This window comes from Aspergillus saccharolyticus (assembly GCF_003184585.1).
Source record: "Aspergillus saccharolyticus JOP 1030-1 unplaced genomic scaffold BP01scaffold_28, whole genome shotgun sequence".
In the NCBI taxonomy this organism is placed as follows: domain Eukaryota; kingdom Fungi; phylum Ascomycota; class Eurotiomycetes; order Eurotiales; family Aspergillaceae; genus Aspergillus; species Aspergillus saccharolyticus.
The window spans coordinates 199,726-214,502 of record NW_020290638.1 but is presented as its reverse complement, the minus strand read 5'-3'; the positions used below and the strand labels follow the sequence as shown (position 1 = coordinate 214,502).

General features: G+C 52.6%; 5 protein-coding genes across 5 annotated transcripts; 3 read left to right on the top strand and 2 right to left on the bottom strand.

Moving 5' to 3' along the window:
* Positions 1-582: 582 nt before the first annotated feature.
* Positions 583-1,065, bottom strand: BP01DRAFT_106436 (uncharacterized protein). Its single transcript, XM_025570285.1, has one exon. The coding sequence runs from the start codon at positions 889-891 to the stop codon at positions 643-645; it is 249 nt and encodes an 82-aa protein (XP_025429235.1). The 5' UTR covers positions 892-1,065; the 3' UTR covers positions 583-642.
* Positions 1,066-1,221: 156 nt separating this feature from the next.
* BP01DRAFT_358777 (putative histone deacetylase complex subunit (Hos4)) lies at positions 1,222-5,684 on the top strand. Its single transcript, XM_025575513.1, has 2 exons — positions 1,222-5,282; positions 5,334-5,684. Exons 1-2 carry the CDS (start codon positions 1,662-1,664, stop codon positions 5,559-5,561), a joined length of 3,849 nt encoding a protein of 1,282 aa, XP_025429234.1. The 5' UTR covers positions 1,222-1,661; the 3' UTR covers positions 5,562-5,684.
* Positions 5,685-6,776: 1,092 nt separating this feature from the next.
* BP01DRAFT_358776 (phosphatidylinositol-3-phosphatase YMR1) lies at positions 6,777-9,824 on the top strand. Its single transcript, XM_025575512.1, has 3 exons — positions 6,777-7,038; positions 7,107-7,589; positions 7,650-9,824. The coding sequence occupies exons 1-3, from the start codon at positions 7,015-7,017 to the stop codon at positions 9,399-9,401; spliced, it is 2,259 nt and encodes a 752-aa protein (XP_025429233.1). The 5' UTR covers positions 6,777-7,014; the 3' UTR covers positions 9,402-9,824.
* A 331-nt stretch (positions 9,825-10,155) lies between these two features.
* BP01DRAFT_358773 (40S ribosomal protein uS3) lies at positions 10,156-11,851 on the top strand. The gene is made up of 3 exons (XM_025575511.1): positions 10,156-10,346; positions 10,597-10,910; positions 11,132-11,851. Exons 1-3 carry the CDS (start codon positions 10,193-10,195, stop codon positions 11,465-11,467), a joined length of 804 nt encoding a protein of 267 aa, XP_025429232.1. The 5' UTR covers positions 10,156-10,192; the 3' UTR covers positions 11,468-11,851.
* Positions 11,852-12,110: 259 nt separating this feature from the next.
* BP01DRAFT_323796 (phenylalanine--tRNA ligase subunit beta) lies at positions 12,111-14,681 on the bottom strand. Its single transcript, XM_025572805.1, has 9 exons — positions 14,461-14,681; positions 14,359-14,399; positions 14,282-14,301; positions 14,151-14,227; positions 13,972-14,101; positions 13,648-13,914; positions 13,347-13,588; positions 12,487-13,295; positions 12,111-12,415 (listed from the first exon to the last, which is right to left on the bottom strand). The coding sequence occupies exons 1-9, from the start codon at positions 14,511-14,513 to the stop codon at positions 12,252-12,254; spliced, it is 1,803 nt and encodes a 600-aa protein (XP_025429231.1). The 5' UTR covers positions 14,514-14,681; the 3' UTR covers positions 12,111-12,251.
* Positions 14,682-14,777: the final 96 nt, after the last annotated feature.

The following is a 14,777-nucleotide window of genomic DNA, read 5'->3' as shown; positions in this document are numbered from 1 at the left end:
AAGAAAACAGACAAGGACCAAAAGAGACCCTAAAAAAAAAAAAAGAAAAAAACAGAGAAGAAAAGCAAGCCGCAGCAGCTGCAGCCCTCAGCAGCAGAAGGCAGACGTTAATCAGACCAATCCGCCACCACTGCATCTGCCTGCCGGCTTGTTCGTCGTCGTCCTCTCTCTCTCTCGCTCTCTCTGTGCGTGTGCGCTTCTTTGACCGCCCCCCCCTGCCCCCCCTCTTCCCTTCTCCTTCTTCCCCTCCCCTCCTCTCCCCCCGCTCTTCCTTGGGCCTTTCTCGCAGGCTTGGTTCAACTTGATAGTCGATAAAATGTATGAAGATGGAAAAATTGGATGTTGCGGCTGCAGTTGGACTCGTCCGGTTGGAGGTTTCGATAGAACTTGATGTTACCTCAACTTACCCACTACAGTCTTACGGTAATCCGGTACTGCAACTCTCCTCCCTTTTGCCTTTGCTCCGTATGGTCCATACCGTAACCATGATGGTAACTCGGCTTCCAGGCTTCTGCTGCACTGGGACGCCCCGGTGAGATTCAGTAGAAGTAGGAGGATCGTGACCTCTTTCTCTCCTTGACCAATTCATTTTTGATTCGGTTCATTCATTCCATACGCAGTACTCTTCGTAACCAGATCAATTCAACAATACGGAGTGCTACTCCCTTTCACTCCCACATCCCCCAAAATGCTGCCAACGCAGGTGGCCAAATGGCGAAAGCACCTGGGGCGAGACTGACGAACTGCACTGATAATCGGTAATCCTCGGTCAAGGCTGGTGATTGCCCCAGTGCATAATGAGTCAATAATACCACCGCCTGCAATCAACATCATCATCGACAGTATCAACATCATCACCGTCGTCGTCGTCTTCACGATTGACCATCGCATCCACTTTAGATTAAACCAGTCTCATTTCGCTCTTGATCTTATCATGTAATGAATCAGATTCTTGGATTCTTGGATTACTGGTGACCTCTGAAAGGGATTGATTGATTCTCAGCTAGTCGTAACCACTCACTGACTAGCCCAACCCGCTAATGACCAGCTAAACTGCTTCTCGACGGCGAACTTGTCTTTCTTACCAGTAACTCATTTACCTGCGTAATTACCCTCCCACCCCCAGAGCGAACTTCGCCCGCTCCAACTTCTCCCTCTTCTTAACAACTCTCCTCCCAATTAATCCTTTCTCTTCCTTCATCTTCTGCCCACACAACAACTCCCCTCTCCCCCCCCCCCTCTCCTAAATTACTTTCACTTCCCTCGATTCGCCTTACCTCGCTCACTCCTCCCTTCATTTCCTTCTTTATTCTCGACCAGACTTTCTTTCTCCTTCGCCGACCGTATTAACCCCTCCTCGTTAACGTCCTGTCGCCTCGCTCTTCTCACTTCGTACACCTGTCACCACTACCTCGCCTTCGTACCGTCCTGTTCTCTCTTATCGATCTTCTCAATCCACCTCGCCGTTCGCCTACGCTCTTGCTTCGTTCACGGCCATTTCTGATTCTCCAGAGAGCTTCAAAACCTACCGAGTCTCCATCAAGCGTGGTCGAGCACCAGCTTTCGCGCGCAACTGCTGGTGTAATTGACCACGGGTCCACCTGTCCGCCACGGCCCCCGAAGATGACGAGCAGAACCCCCAGAAATCGAGTGCTACCGCTATGAGTGATGTCGAGGCTGTCTCTTCCCTGCCAGCTTCCCTGGATGCCGGACAAAACGGCCTCGCTGCCAAGGTGAACCACCAGTCTACCTCGGGTCCTTTATCTTCCAAGAGACCACTCTCACCAGTGCCTCAAAGGGAATATCGTCCGATCAAAGAGGTAGACCTTGCTGTCGGGGACAGCGATGGGCCCGCTAGCCCCAAGGCTGACTCGGAGGCAGAAACCATAATTCAGTCGGGCCGTGAATCTTTATCGCCTGAGAAAAGACGGAAGTACATAAAACATGAACCGAAACGACGTGATGATGGAAACGACCATGTTGATGCTGCAGAAAGCGACCTCCCTCCCAACGATCTGCAGGTCAGAAAAAGGAAGCTAGCGGATGGTGACACTGTCGGTGAACGCGACCATCATGTGCGCCCATTGAGTCCCCTTCGTCGGAACGGGTCCCCACCCCGTGTGAAGGTCGAAAAAACTGACGAGGGTCAATGTGTCCCAATTCGACTTGAGTCATCACACCCTGCATCTTCCGTTCCTAGGGTGTCCAGAAAACGCAGCTTTAGTGAGAGTGTCGATGGAGAAGGCAATGTCCGTCGGACTGCCCGCCCAGTCAATCCAAATTCTCGCCGCGACCGGGACCGACGAGAAATTATTGACACCTTCACTGAGGTCGATGGAGAGGGGATTGTTCGTCGGATTGTCCGCCCGCATGTCCCGGCTCCTCGCCGGGACCAAGAACGACAGGAATTGAATGGCGTGTTGTTGCCTCGACCTGCATCGATTGACCGCTCTGTATCGCCTGTTCGCTCGCACAAGAGAACGGCTTCTGGTCACCAGCTGGGTAGTGAGCTGCAGCGCAAACGGAAAGCTCCTACCCCACTTCTCCCCGGCGTACAGAGGCAGAGTTCTGAAGACCGGCAGTCGGTGTCTTCGTCTACTAGCGGATCTCCTATGCCCAGTGCTCACATCCGGAAGGTGGCTTCGGTCGACGGGGCGTCCGCCTCTCCTGCCAGACCATCTGGCCACAAGAAGCAACGAGATCAGAATGGGCGCACGCGTCTTGCTCGCGCATGTGCTGCACAGGAGCTTGAAGCGGCAATCGCTCGGCATGCAGAACGGCCAGAGGATCTCAATGTGGCGGACAATGCCGGCAACACGCCGCTCCAGATCGCCGCATTGGAAGGGTGTGCATCTATTGTGAAATTTCTTCTCGAAGCTGGCTGCGAGGTCGAGACTAGAAATATCGATCGAGATACCCCGTTGATCGATGCCGTTGAAAACGGCCATCTCGACGTCGTCAAGTTGCTACTCGAGGCTGGTGCAAATCCGCGCTCTGTCAATGCCGAAGGCGATGAGCCGAGCGATCTCATTCCGTCGGACTCAGAAGATTCCGATGAAATTCGCCGTGTATTGGAGGAAGCCAAAGCGCATCCGCGCCCCAGCCGTCGCTCCGAAGAACAGACTGGATCTGGCACCAGGGAGACGTCTTCGCGGAGAGTCACCGTGGCCAGCCCGCGAGACTCACCACCTGTCAACGGACAACGCAGCCCACCTTACTTCGCTAGCACCAACAAACGCAAGAGTGTTAGAAGCGAGGCCACTCGGAATGATTTACTGTGGACAAAAGCTACACCAGAGAACCTACAAGCCTTTGCTGCCAAGGGTGATATCGCGGGAGTCGCTAACATCCTGAATGTCGGTCAACGAGCAGATGCGGAGTCAATGATCGCAGCAGCCAAGGGCGGCCACGACGAAGTTTTGTCTCTGCTATTGGGCATGGGGGACGCAGATCCAGACCCAGATCCAGTCCAGGGTGGCTCTCACAAGCCTGGATACAACACGCCTATGCTGGCCGCCATCGGACGAGGAAATTTGCCTGTGATTAAGCTTCTTCTGGACCAACCTAGCTTCAATCCCACGAGACGACTATATAAGGATCGGACTTATTTTGAGCTTTGTCGAGAACGCAGAGCGGACAACTGGGAGGAAGAATATGATCTTCTTCGCGATGCATACGACAATTATGTCCGGAACAGGAAACAGCGGAAGTCCGACATCTCCTCTCCAAGAAGGGCACGTGATAAAGACCGAGAAGTGAAGCGTTCGGGACGGAAAGAGTCGCCCTCTCCAGTGGGCAGGCCTCGGAAGCAGGTTCAGAGCCCAGGTCGTCGGGACTCTTCGAAGGATGCGCCGCCTAAAGAACGCAAGAGAGAAGGGATGGTGCATGCAAAAGAGAAACCGGGTATTCATCGTCCCAAAGTCGGACATGTTACCACGTCTGATCACGACGGTCCTCGTTCTGACATATCTAGGCCCAAGGGGCCGCCGACGAGGGACGGAGAATTTAGCCGAGGGGAGGAGCCTCCCAAGAGGAGGCGGTTGATCGCAGGGCGTCCGCCCGATCGCGATCGTAGGAGGCCTAGCATTCCCTCCTCAGATTCTATGTCTGGCCAGGAAGAAGCTCCCAAAGCACGCCCTGATCATCCTGAATCCACCACAAATAAGTCTGGACCACCGCCCTTGAAGCGTGGGCGTAGCAGCGTCAGCCCCGATCGTCCTAGGTCTCGCGATTCTGAGGCTGATCGGAACCCCCGTGAAGTTCTGAAGAAGAAGCGACGAGTCCTATCGGAAGACGGAACGCCCAACATCACCAACGGGAATCCCAAGAGAAGTCACCCAGCTGCGGAGGATCTGAAGGTCCCTCGTCGCAAAGACGATAGCCATTTGGCACCACAAGCTCGGCGAGATCAATCGCGGGAACGAGATCTCTCTGCCAAACCTGGCGAACGCAAAAATTTCAAGGTGGAGCAGGAGAAACTTGAAGCTCATGAACTGGTAGATATTCCCATGGATGATTCGTCTAGTCTCACACAAGCTGAGGCGGAGGCGACAGCCCTTCGAGAGAAGCAAGCGCAGCAAGAAAAGCAAGCGCAGCAAGAGAAGCAAGCTCGCGAAGAGGAAGAAGCACGTCTAGCCGCGGAAGCTGAAAGAGCCCGCCTGGAGAAAGAGGAGCAGGAACGTGCAGCGCGGGAGGCCCGCCTTGCCGAGGAGAAAGCCGCCGCAGAAAAGGCCGCAGAGGAGGAGCGGAAGCGGCATGAGGCAGAGGAGAGGCGGTTAAAGCAAGCCGAAGAAGAACGGCTGAAGCGACTTGAACAGGAACGTCAACGGCTGGCCAAACTACGCAAGGAGCAGGAAGAGCAAGAACAGCGTCGACGAGAAGCTTTGCCAAGTCGATTACGAGTCGCAGCCAATTTGGTTGGGTCTAATGACCCGCAAGCGAAAAGCCATGCATGGCTGCGGAAGTTCATGCCCGTTGTGACCGCCGAGACAAGACAGCTGGACCCATCTTGCGCATCGGATGTGGCCGAGGATCGATGGATCCCGAACTATCTGGTTGCACCCTTGCTGGCGACGAACGATCTTCAATTATCACAGTATGCCAGCTGGGAGAAGCGCATTGCAACTCCTACCCAGCGGACGAATCTCTGGCGGGTCACGCGAAGGATGCTTGTCCAAGCAGATGAGACGGAGTTCCTCAGCTCGTCGTTCGGACAGATCATGCAACGAGATAGTGAAGCACGGCCCAAGTACTTCGACATGGAACATGTATTTTGGCTTAAGGTAAGCTGGCGCCATGAATCTTGTTGGGCTGCACGTCGCTGACCACGATAGCTTTCCGATTTCATGGATCTCGTCCCTCATATTCCGCACCTTCACGGACTGGACATCCAGTTACTCAAGATGCATATCGACCAGGAGCCTAAGACACAACCAGCGTTTGAACTGCCGCAGGCCAATGGACATATTTCGGGGCCGCATATTGAGGAAGGTTCGGGCTTATTGGGAGGTAATGGGTTGACTAATGGCTTTGGGCACAGTCGGCCTAGTACATATGTCTAATTGTTCTTCTCAGCTTGAGCGGTCATTTAGCTTGGCGCTAGCTTGTACAGGTGGAAACTTTGATGTACGACTATGATACCTGATGTGTGATGCTTGGAAAGCGTAATACCATGATATCCCGAGATTATTCCTAAAGTACTATAAATACTCCGTAGTATTGCACGGGATCCCTGCGTCATTCAACTCGAGTCAATCTCCTTGTCCGCTTCGAGTAGGACTTGACGCCGCTTTTTGCTCACTAGGCGGCCTGGAGCGTGGGATGAGCAGAAAAGTGCGTGTCCTGAGCAGCAGCTGAGTGGGCCCAAATTCCTCTCGGAGCGTCCTCTAGAGAGAGAGTAACCCTTGCTGACCTTCTGGGTCCTGTTTCCAGCCAGCGTAGGTGCTGAGAAATTGTCCAGAGTTCGTGACAGATGCTGCTGGTTCATCTTCATCTGTCATGATTGACCATGTTTGCTTAAGAGATGTTTCGTTCACATACTCAAGTAAATGTATTTCTCATCTCCCTCTGTGCGCCACTAATAGCCTTCGAGTTGAGGAACATCGCCTAAAGGAGATGACGGACGGTATGATATGGGAACTCAGCTTCGAATATTTCAACAAAGATTCTTCCCTTACCAAGAGGCATACCTCATCAAAATGAACAGGGTATGATCTAACACATGAGACATCCATCGGTCGACTCTCCTTGGGTCTGGGGATACTCCAAGGACATGCTGCGCCTTAGCGCGTGCTCGCACTTCATTTGGTGATGGCAAACCATCCCATAAAAGATGATTCTCTGACAACAAACCGGGAGAACTGGGGACTATGAACTGTGTGCGTTCGCAGCTTTCTCCTTCACAAGTCATGATGTGTGTGATTCCAATAGGTAAGGTCCCTGGGCTATTGTACTGGTTGTTCTATAGCATCAGCTGATCACATGATCTGGGTCCTGGCTCGGGCATCAACTTAGTAACTTCCCATGTGTGCTTCACTCGTTGAGCAGCTTGCTTAGTTAAAGCGTAATGTCATGACGTGCAAGCACGGCTATTGATATTTTAATGTTATAGTGAATTAATTCCTAGACTTATAAAGGAAATATTAAAATCTATCTGTATACATAGTAAAACTAAGTTAATAGTACGTGAATTAGGTAAGTAAATAGGACTTGTGCCAAACATTTCGGTGATATCACAACCTATTGAAACTAATCCCGTCTTCCTTCCCGCCCTCCGAGTTTGTTAAAGTAAGTTTGCTTAACATTCCCTTCCAGACTTTGCCTTGAATCATCTGTGGCTTTGTACTTGTGTCTCCTTTCCTCGTCTTGAAGTATAGCTTTGTATCTATCGTCCTTCATTGTGCTCTTAAGCCTTATCGTCATACTTACCGACCGTGCCGGCGCACTGCCAACCTCAACTGTTGCACTTAACACCCCCCGCCATGAAGCTTATGCGGAGACAGTAACAGCCAAGGCATGGAGAGAACACGAGTTGCTAAGGTTGGCCCATTACAGTGAAGAGGAAGTGATGAAAGACGAACTGACGATTCTGTGTCAAATCTCTTCAGGTTGAAGATGTGACCTTGGCGCGTCGCGGTGAACAGGTCGTCGGCACACTCCATCTTACCCCTCATCATATAATCTTCTCCTACATTCCTCCCTCGACCGACAAAGTCCAACCTCCCAACACGACCGTCCGGTCAAAGGAGCTCTGGATCACATATCCGATCGTCTCCTTTTGTACTTATCGCCCCACTCCCGCCGCAGCCCGCCAGCCGTCTTCGATTCGGTTACGGTGTCGGGATTTCACCTTTGTCTGCTTCTACTTCACGAGCGAGAGCAAGGCGCGAGATGTGTACGAAACGATCAAGTGCTGGACCTGCAAGGTTGGACGGATCGACAAGCTGTATGCTTTCACTTACCAGCCGCCGCCCCCCGAGCAGAAGTTCAATGGTTGGGAATTATATGACGCCCAGAGGGAATGGGCCCGGCAGGGCGTGGACCAGGATGGCTCTGGCTGGCGGATATCTCAGCTGAATGCTGACTATGGGGTAATTACGCCCAGTAGATCTTGAAGGATTTGCACCACCCTGTTAACCATCACATCTCAGTTTTCTGCGACTTATCCTGCTCTCATTCCGGTGCCGACTACCATTTCGGATATTACGCTCAACCATGCTGGCAAATATCGGTCCAGAGCAAGAGTACCCGCTCTCACGTACTTGCACCCCGTGAACAATTGCTCCATCACACGCAGCTCGCAACCGCTGGTGGGCGTTCGGCAGAACAGAAGCATCCAGGACGAGAAGTTGCTCGCTGCGATATTCTCGACTTCGCGATCTGAACGACCGCTTGCAAATTTCACTCCGCCGAACCTAGAGGCAGAATCCTCCAGTTCGACTTCAAGCGACCAGCCCAGCAGTCAAATGCTGGCAGACATGACCAATACCGAAGAACTCGAAGATGAGATGCTGGCATCATTTGCCGGTGACCCTGAGGGAAAACCCCATATCTACGGGGCACAACAACGCAATCTGATTGTTGATGCTCGTCCCACTGTCAATGCCTTCGCTATGCAGGCTGTCGGGCTTGGGTCAGAAAACATGGACAACTACAAGTTCGCTACGAAGGCATATCTCGGCATTGACAATATCCACGTGATGAGAGATTCTCTTAACAAAGTGATCGATGCCCTCAAGGACTCGGATGTGACTCCATTGGGTCCGAACAGGGATCAGCTTGCGCGCAGCAACTGGTTGAAACATATCTCAACTGTTTTGGATGGCGCGGGCTTGATTGCCCGGCAGGTTGGGCTTCAGCATTCACATGTCCTGATTCATTGTTCAGATGGATGGGACAGGACAAGTCAGTTGAGCGCGCTAAGTCAACTGTGCCTGGATCCGTACTTCCGGACGTTGGAAGGCTTCATGGTATTGGTTGAAAAAGACTGGCTGTCGTTCGGACACATGTTCCGGCATCGAGCTGGCCATTTGAATAGCGAGAAGTGGTTTCAGATTGAGAATGAACGGATCGGGGGTGACTCGAACCGACCGTTCGGCGAGGCTGGAGGTGCAGGGAGAGCCATCGAGAACGCCTTTCTGAGCGCCAAAGGTTTCTTCAACAGGGACAACAATAGTCGTGATTCTCTTGGAGAGTCGGACGGGGAGATGCAGTCCTATGATGGAGAGAATGTGAAAAAGCCTGCAGTGCCGAGAGCAACAGCGGTAGAAAAGGAAGTGACCAAGGTGAAGGAAACCAGTCCGGTTTTCCACCAATTCCTAGATGCAACATATCAATTACTCTATCAGCATCCCACCCGGTTCGAGTTCAACGAACGGTTCCTGCGGCGGCTACTTTACCACTTATATTCGTGCCAATTTGGGACATTCCTCTTCAACAGTGAGAAGGAACGGGTAGAGTGGAACGCCAAGGGACGCACTCGAAGTGTTTGGGACTACTTTCTGGCACGGAGGGAACAGTTCCTCAATCCTGACTATGATCCGCAGATTGACGATCATAAACGTGGAAAGGAACGTCTAGTATTCCCACGGGTCAGTGAAGTACGGTGGTGGAGCGAAGCATTTGGTAGAACCGATGCTGAAATGAACGGCTCTCGGGCCCCTGCGTCGGGGCTGTCAGTGCCCCGTGAAGCCCCAAGCGCTCAACGCTCGCCAGTGTTGACCGGGATGGAGACCGCCAACCATTCTGTTGGCGCTGGCTCCGCTGGCAAAGACGTTGACAATGCCCCACCGAGCGGTGTCGCTGCTGTGACTGCGGGAATCTCGAGTTTGGCTTTCCCCAAAAGCAAAGAGAGTACCCGGGATACGAAAAGCATGAATCGTATGGAGCTTGAGCTGCAATGAAGGGGGAGAAATACCACTTTGCCTCCCAGATGATGGAAAGATGGACGCACCGCTGTCAGCTTTGGCCAGGAGGGACGATCTACAAAAGCCAGCGCCTGTTATGTTTGTTATTTAGCTATTGTTGTGTCCTTAGTCTTGCTTTTTTTGACGCTACCTCCTTTGTCTTGATTTTGCGGGCTGAGATACGATTTCAAGGTCCGATGGATAGTGCATTAGGCCAGAAGGGAAGAAAGAGACAGGCCGAGTACCATCCATGTGGGGTCTGGATATCCCCGCTGGGGCATTGAGAGCTGTTTTGAAGAAGGACCCATCGATATAGAGGATTAAGCCAGTGATAGTGCCGGAGAGTACGGTGGCTTATCTAGTCCGAGATGGTAAAGATGCGCCCAAGTGTAGCAGCTGTATAGAGCAAGAGAAAAAGAGCGAGACTTCCAGTCCAATGGTGGCTGTTTTGTTGTACTGTGTATGTAACTTAGTTGACTCTCTGCCTTAATCTGTGGATGCCTAGATCTTCAGGCTGGAACATCCCGGGGAGACTAAGCTCCTCAAGGCCCCGGAGGGGGGAAGCTTACCCGAAAAGGGAAGGTGCCCGTAAAGTAGCAAGCGAGGTTGAGCCCTAGCCCGAAAAGGGAAGAGCAAGCCCTAAAGCCAAAAACTGCCCACTATCGCCGACCTTCTCAAAACTGACTTGACCGCCGCCGACCAATTCGCCCTCGAACGACTACCCCCCCTTCAACCACCCGCGTCCTCGGCCGTTTCTTTCCGCCAATTCACCACCCAGAAACGCAAACATGGCTGCTGTCCAGGGAGCTATTTCGAAGCGCCGCAAGTTCGTCGCCGACGGTGTCTTCTATGCCGAGTTGAACGAGTTCTTCCAGCGCGAGCTGGCTGAGGAGGGATACTCCGGTGTCGAAGTCCGTGTCACTCCCACCGTCACCGATATCAGTACGTCGCCCGATTTTGATTTGCCTTGTTTTGTTTTTGAGATGGGGATTTGGTCATGGGAAAGGAAAAATGTCCTTGAGAAGGGAAAGTGGAACGCAGCACAACAATTGAATGGAAATATCATCAAAAAGAGCATGGGAATATATTTTGTTGCGCGAAGAGAATCCGACCGAACATCGACATTTTCGAAAGGAAAACATCAACCAAGGGAAATCGATCGATTGCTAACGGATGCTCTTTACATTTGCAGTCATCCGTGCCACCCACACCCAGGAGGTCCTCGGTGAGCAGGGTCGCCGCATCCGCGAGCTTACCTCCCTCATCCAGAAGCGCTTCAAGTTCCCCGAGAACTCCGTCTCCCTCTATGCCGCCAAGGTCCAGAACCGCGGTCTCTCCGCTGTCGCTCAGTGCGAGTCTCTCCGCTACAAGCTCCTCAACGGTCTTGCCGTCCGCCGTGCCTGCTACGGTGTCCTCAGATTCATCATGGAGAGCGGTGCCAAGGGTTGCGAGGTCGTCGTTTCCGGAAAGCTCCGTGCTGCCCGTGCCAAGTCCATGAAGTTCACTGTACGTTCCTTCTTCGCCTGAAATCGGTCCGAAATAGCTCGTGGGATATGGTCTCGATGCAACGCTTGGATGGATGGGATATGCGACAGTGGTTGCGCCATATGGAAACACCTTCGAGCGTTGAAAAACAATCGGGACCATTTTGTCGAGCTTGAAGGAGGGATTGCAGGTTGTATGCATGGGAAGACTGTCCCGAGAGCTAACACCATTCTTCTCCGCAGGACGGTTTCATGATCCACTCCGGTCAGCCCGCCAAGGAGTTCATCGACAGCGCCACCCGCCACGTCCTCCTCCGCCAGGGTGTCCTCGGTATCAAGGTCAAGATCATGCGCGGTTCCGACCCCGAGGGCAAGGCCGGCCCCCAGAAGACCCTCCCCGATTCCGTCACCATCATTGAGCCCAAGGAGGAGCAGCCCATCCTCCAGCCCGTCAGCCAGGACTACGGTGCCAAGGCCCTTGCCGCCCAGCAGGCCGCTGAGCAGCAGCGTCTTGCCGAGCAGCAGGCCGCCGAGGGTCAGGAGGGTGCCGCCGCCCCTGCTGAGTTCTCCCAGGAGTAAAGAAAAAAAAAGAAATGCATTTCCCTTTTTTTTAATCTCTTGTTAGGCCCAGCTCAAAACTTTTTCTTCTCTTCTTCGTTATCCTGTTCGACCTACCTAAATCTCTCTTACCTGACGTCAAATAAACAACTACATGACTATACCATTCTTCCATAAAAAGAAGCGTGTTTGTTTCCCTCCCTCTCCCCTTGCTGCAGACATGTGGTGAGCGGGAGGCCGGGAGGGCGTCAGTCCTCTCTTAAAACATACCCTCTCCTGTCCTTAATTACCTCTCTCGATACGACTTTCCCCCCGAGTTGATATGGCCTAGGTAGGAAAGACAGAAGAACAAGGAAAGATATATGAACAAGTCAAAAGAAATTCATGTCCGCAACGAGTTCTAGCCAATATTCTTGGTTCCCCACTTGCGTATGCCTCCCGCGGTGAACAATAAACCTGTCTAGAGGTCACCTACCAAGTAGCTTAGTAAATGCTTAATTTGCTTCGAAGGTCCTGTAACCCGGCTCGTGCCTTGGCGTAAATTTTGGTGCGGTTAGGACGGGCCAACTGACTGTTATTCAACTCAGTCAGGGAAATACCCACCCATACATACATTCTAGGACCTGGGCACCTAAGTGTATATTTTATAATCTCCAGTGTGCTTCTTGGAATTGACTTTTTGGTCTTTGTATTCATTCTAAACAATGATTTCTTATCTCGTGATATCAGCTCTCTCTCCCATATGCATAACCAGTAGATCTAATCTCCCAGCTCTACGTCATCTTCCAACTGATGCTCACCCGAATCATAGGAAAGCTTCAATGTTAAGCTCCAATGTGCTGACAGGGTACTTGAGTTCGTAGTTTTCCAGGACGGTGGGGTGGAGGATACCGAAGGAACCAATGACCAGCTCCTTGCCGGCTATGCGCACGTGAACGGAGGCGGCGTGGCCGGGGAAGTATGTGGGTTCTGAGGGAAAGGAAATCGCGTTAGTTTGGTTGTCGTCTTCTCATGAGTCAAACGCCCGGAGTAATACGTACCATCAAGTTCCTCGATCCAGTACTGCGAGTCGGACATGGCGGAGTTGTCGAGTCCCTCCTCGCCGGTAATGAAGGCGCTCTTCAGCATGGCCATAACGCGGTCGAGCAGACCATGGACGACCTCGAAACCACTGGTCTTACCGTACCAAGCGGCGGCGAAGTGGCGCTCGTTGCGGCTCTTGCGCTCCAGGGAGAGATCCTTGAAGGCGACGTCGCTGACCTCGAAGATCTTGATGGGAACAGCGTGGTGCTTGTTCTCGCGGATGGTCTTCAGAAGACCCGGCAGCAGGCTGGTGCGCACAACCTGGAACTCCTGAGTCTTGGGATTGGCCAGCTTGACCGCCGTGTTGCCGTCGTCCTTGCGGTTGAGCCAGCCGAAGTTCTCGTCGTGCGAACACAGAATCAGCGGCAGCACTTCGGACCAGCCGGCCATGGCGGCTTCCACGCGCACAATGTCGGTGAGCTTGTTGATCGGGAGGGGCTGGGCGATGGTGCCGGACTTGCTGGGGAAGGACCGGGGCAGGGAGTTGAAGCCGTACGCGATGGCCACATCCTCCATGATATCGGCCTGGTGGAGCACGTCCGCTCGGGTCGCAGGAATATAGACATCGAGGATGTCGGGGTTCGTCGTTGAGGGCTTGGCATCGTAGGCCATCTTCTTCAGGAGCTTGCAGATTTCCTCGGGCTTGAGTTCCAGGCCGCAGCACTGGTTGATGTAGGAGACTTCTGCCTCGGCCTTGCGAGGGCTGATGTCCGGAACGACTCGGGTTTCGTTGTTGTGCTCTGAGACGATCTTGATCGGCTCGATGCTGTATGCAATGTTAGTAATGGGTTCTCTGCATTGCTTGGCGGGCACCTACGTGAAAGGCTCAGAACAGTACTGAGAGAACATGGTCACAATCATACGGTTAACGATCTCCACTTTCGTCTTATCGAGCGCAGTGATCTCGATGAGGACATTCTTGGTGTCCAGAGTGATCTTCGAATGATCACCGTTGATAATTGGTGGTAGGGAGCAGACGGTCCTCTTGGAGTCATAAATGACGGGGTAGACGGGGGAGTCCCGGATAATGTGCAGGTACTTGCCAAGGTGCTTGTCTTTCTGTTCAAAGGATGAGTACTAAGCCCCGCTCCGTGAGTCCGCAGTGCCATGTGTCATACCTCGTAGAAGTTCATCAGCTCCTCACCATCCATTTCCTTCGTTTGGTTCAGAGGAGTGAACTTGATGTCCTTAGGGGGTAGCGCCTCATAGGTGAAAGGCCCCTGAATGGTGTCGAGGTCGTGAGTACCGATGGACACCAGCGTTCTTTGGCGCGCAAGGTTCTGGTGGAGCTTATCTTGCAGGGCAATGAAGGACTCATAGCGCGCTTGGTCGAACTTGATGTTGCGGAGAATGGCTCCGGACACCAAGGGACGGACCTTCATGGTCTATTCCATGCGATTAGTGCCCGATGCTGAGGACGTAGGCTACCAGTTGCGACTTACATCTTCCTTGACGATGATCGTCTCGAGCTGGCCATTGGCGGGCTCAACCAACTTGTAGTTGGGGACTGGCTGGCGGCCCAAAAAGATGTTGAGCATGAGGGCAATGCCCTCAAAGCACAGCATATCATACCTGCGACAATCTCAATATATGCATCTCGAGGGAAGTTCTGGAGGCATACCGGTTGGCGGGAATTTCGATCTTGAGTTGGGGGGGCTCCTGCTTTCCGTTCACAATCGGGCGCTCCTGGTTTGTAGTCTAGTATTCTTGTTTAGATTCTGCTTGGGCAATCGGATAATAAGGGTTCTTTACGTCTTCGTCGAGTTCGACACCTATATTTTAGAACAGTCAGTATAATGCCCCACGATGGCCGATCTGAGTCAACTTACCGAACTCGAAGCAAAGCTCATCGAATTCCTCGGTGGTATACCTGTGACAATTGAGTCAGCTAAAAGACTGATATTGCACGGTTGGGGGAGCGAAGTGCATACTCCCGTCCGAGCGCCTCGAAGAGGGCGGCCTTGTCGACCGAGATGGTGGGCATGATGAGGGGTTTGGGCTTCGCAGCGAAAAGAGGTTATCGATATTCAGACGAATTCGGACCAGCCTCCCATACACCGAGATTGACTGTGCAAAATCAGACCACGACGAATGCCGCGAAACAAGGCTCAACACGGAGAGTAACGGGTGGAGGCGTGACTGGATGAGCTGGTCAATAATTGTAGAGTCATATAAAGTCTTTTTGACTTGCCCGCTTGCAAAGGCGGCGGTCCATCGGAGGATTCAGCCACACTTTAGTTCCGTAGTG

What these genes read in the sequence shown, in the direction of transcription:
- BP01DRAFT_358776 (XM_025575512.1), top strand. Translation starts at nt 7,015, where the DNA reads ATGGAGAGAACACGAGTTGCTAAG. An exon ending in AGAGAACACGAGTTGCTAAG is followed by an intron (nt 7,039 to 7,106) that starts GTTGGCCCATTA and finishes AAATCTCTTCAG; the next exon opens with GTTGAAGATGTGACCTTGGC. An exon ending in AGCTGAATGCTGACTATGGG is followed by an intron (nt 7,590 to 7,649) that starts GTAATTACGCCC and finishes ATCACATCTCAG; the next exon opens with TTTTCTGCGACTTATCCTGC.
- BP01DRAFT_358777 (XM_025575513.1), top strand. Translation starts at nt 1,662, where the DNA reads ATGAGTGATGTCGAGGCTGTCTCTTCCCTGCCAGCTTCCCTGGATGCC. An exon ending in AACATGTATTTTGGCTTAAG is followed by an intron (nt 5,283 to 5,333) that starts GTAAGCTGGCGC and finishes TGACCACGATAG; the next exon opens with CTTTCCGATTTCATGGATCT.
- BP01DRAFT_323796 (XM_025572805.1), bottom strand. Translation starts at nt 14,513, where the DNA reads ATGCCCACCATCTCGGTCGACAAGGCCGCCCTCTTCGAGGCGCTCGGA. An exon ending in TGAGCTTTGCTTCGAGTTCG is followed by an intron (nt 14,302 to 14,358) that starts GTAAGTTGACTC and finishes TCTAAAATATAG; the next exon opens with GTGTCGAACTCGACGAAGAC. An exon ending in GTGTCGAACTCGACGAAGAC is followed by an intron (nt 14,228 to 14,281) that starts GTAAAGAACCCT and finishes CAAGAATACTAG; the next exon opens with ACTACAAACCAGGAGCGCCC.
- BP01DRAFT_358773 (XM_025575511.1), top strand. Translation starts at nt 10,193, where the DNA reads ATGGCTGCTGTCCAGGGAGCTATTTCGAAGCGCCGCAAGTTCGTCGCC. An exon ending in TCCCACCGTCACCGATATCA is followed by an intron (nt 10,347 to 10,596) that starts GTACGTCGCCCG and finishes TTACATTTGCAG; the next exon opens with TCATCCGTGCCACCCACACC. An exon ending in CCAAGTCCATGAAGTTCACT is followed by an intron (nt 10,911 to 11,131) that starts GTACGTTCCTTC and finishes TCTTCTCCGCAG; the next exon opens with GACGGTTTCATGATCCACTC.
- BP01DRAFT_106436 (XM_025570285.1), bottom strand. Translation starts at nt 891, where the DNA reads ATGCGATGGTCAATCGTGAAGACGACGACGACGGTGATGATGTTGATA.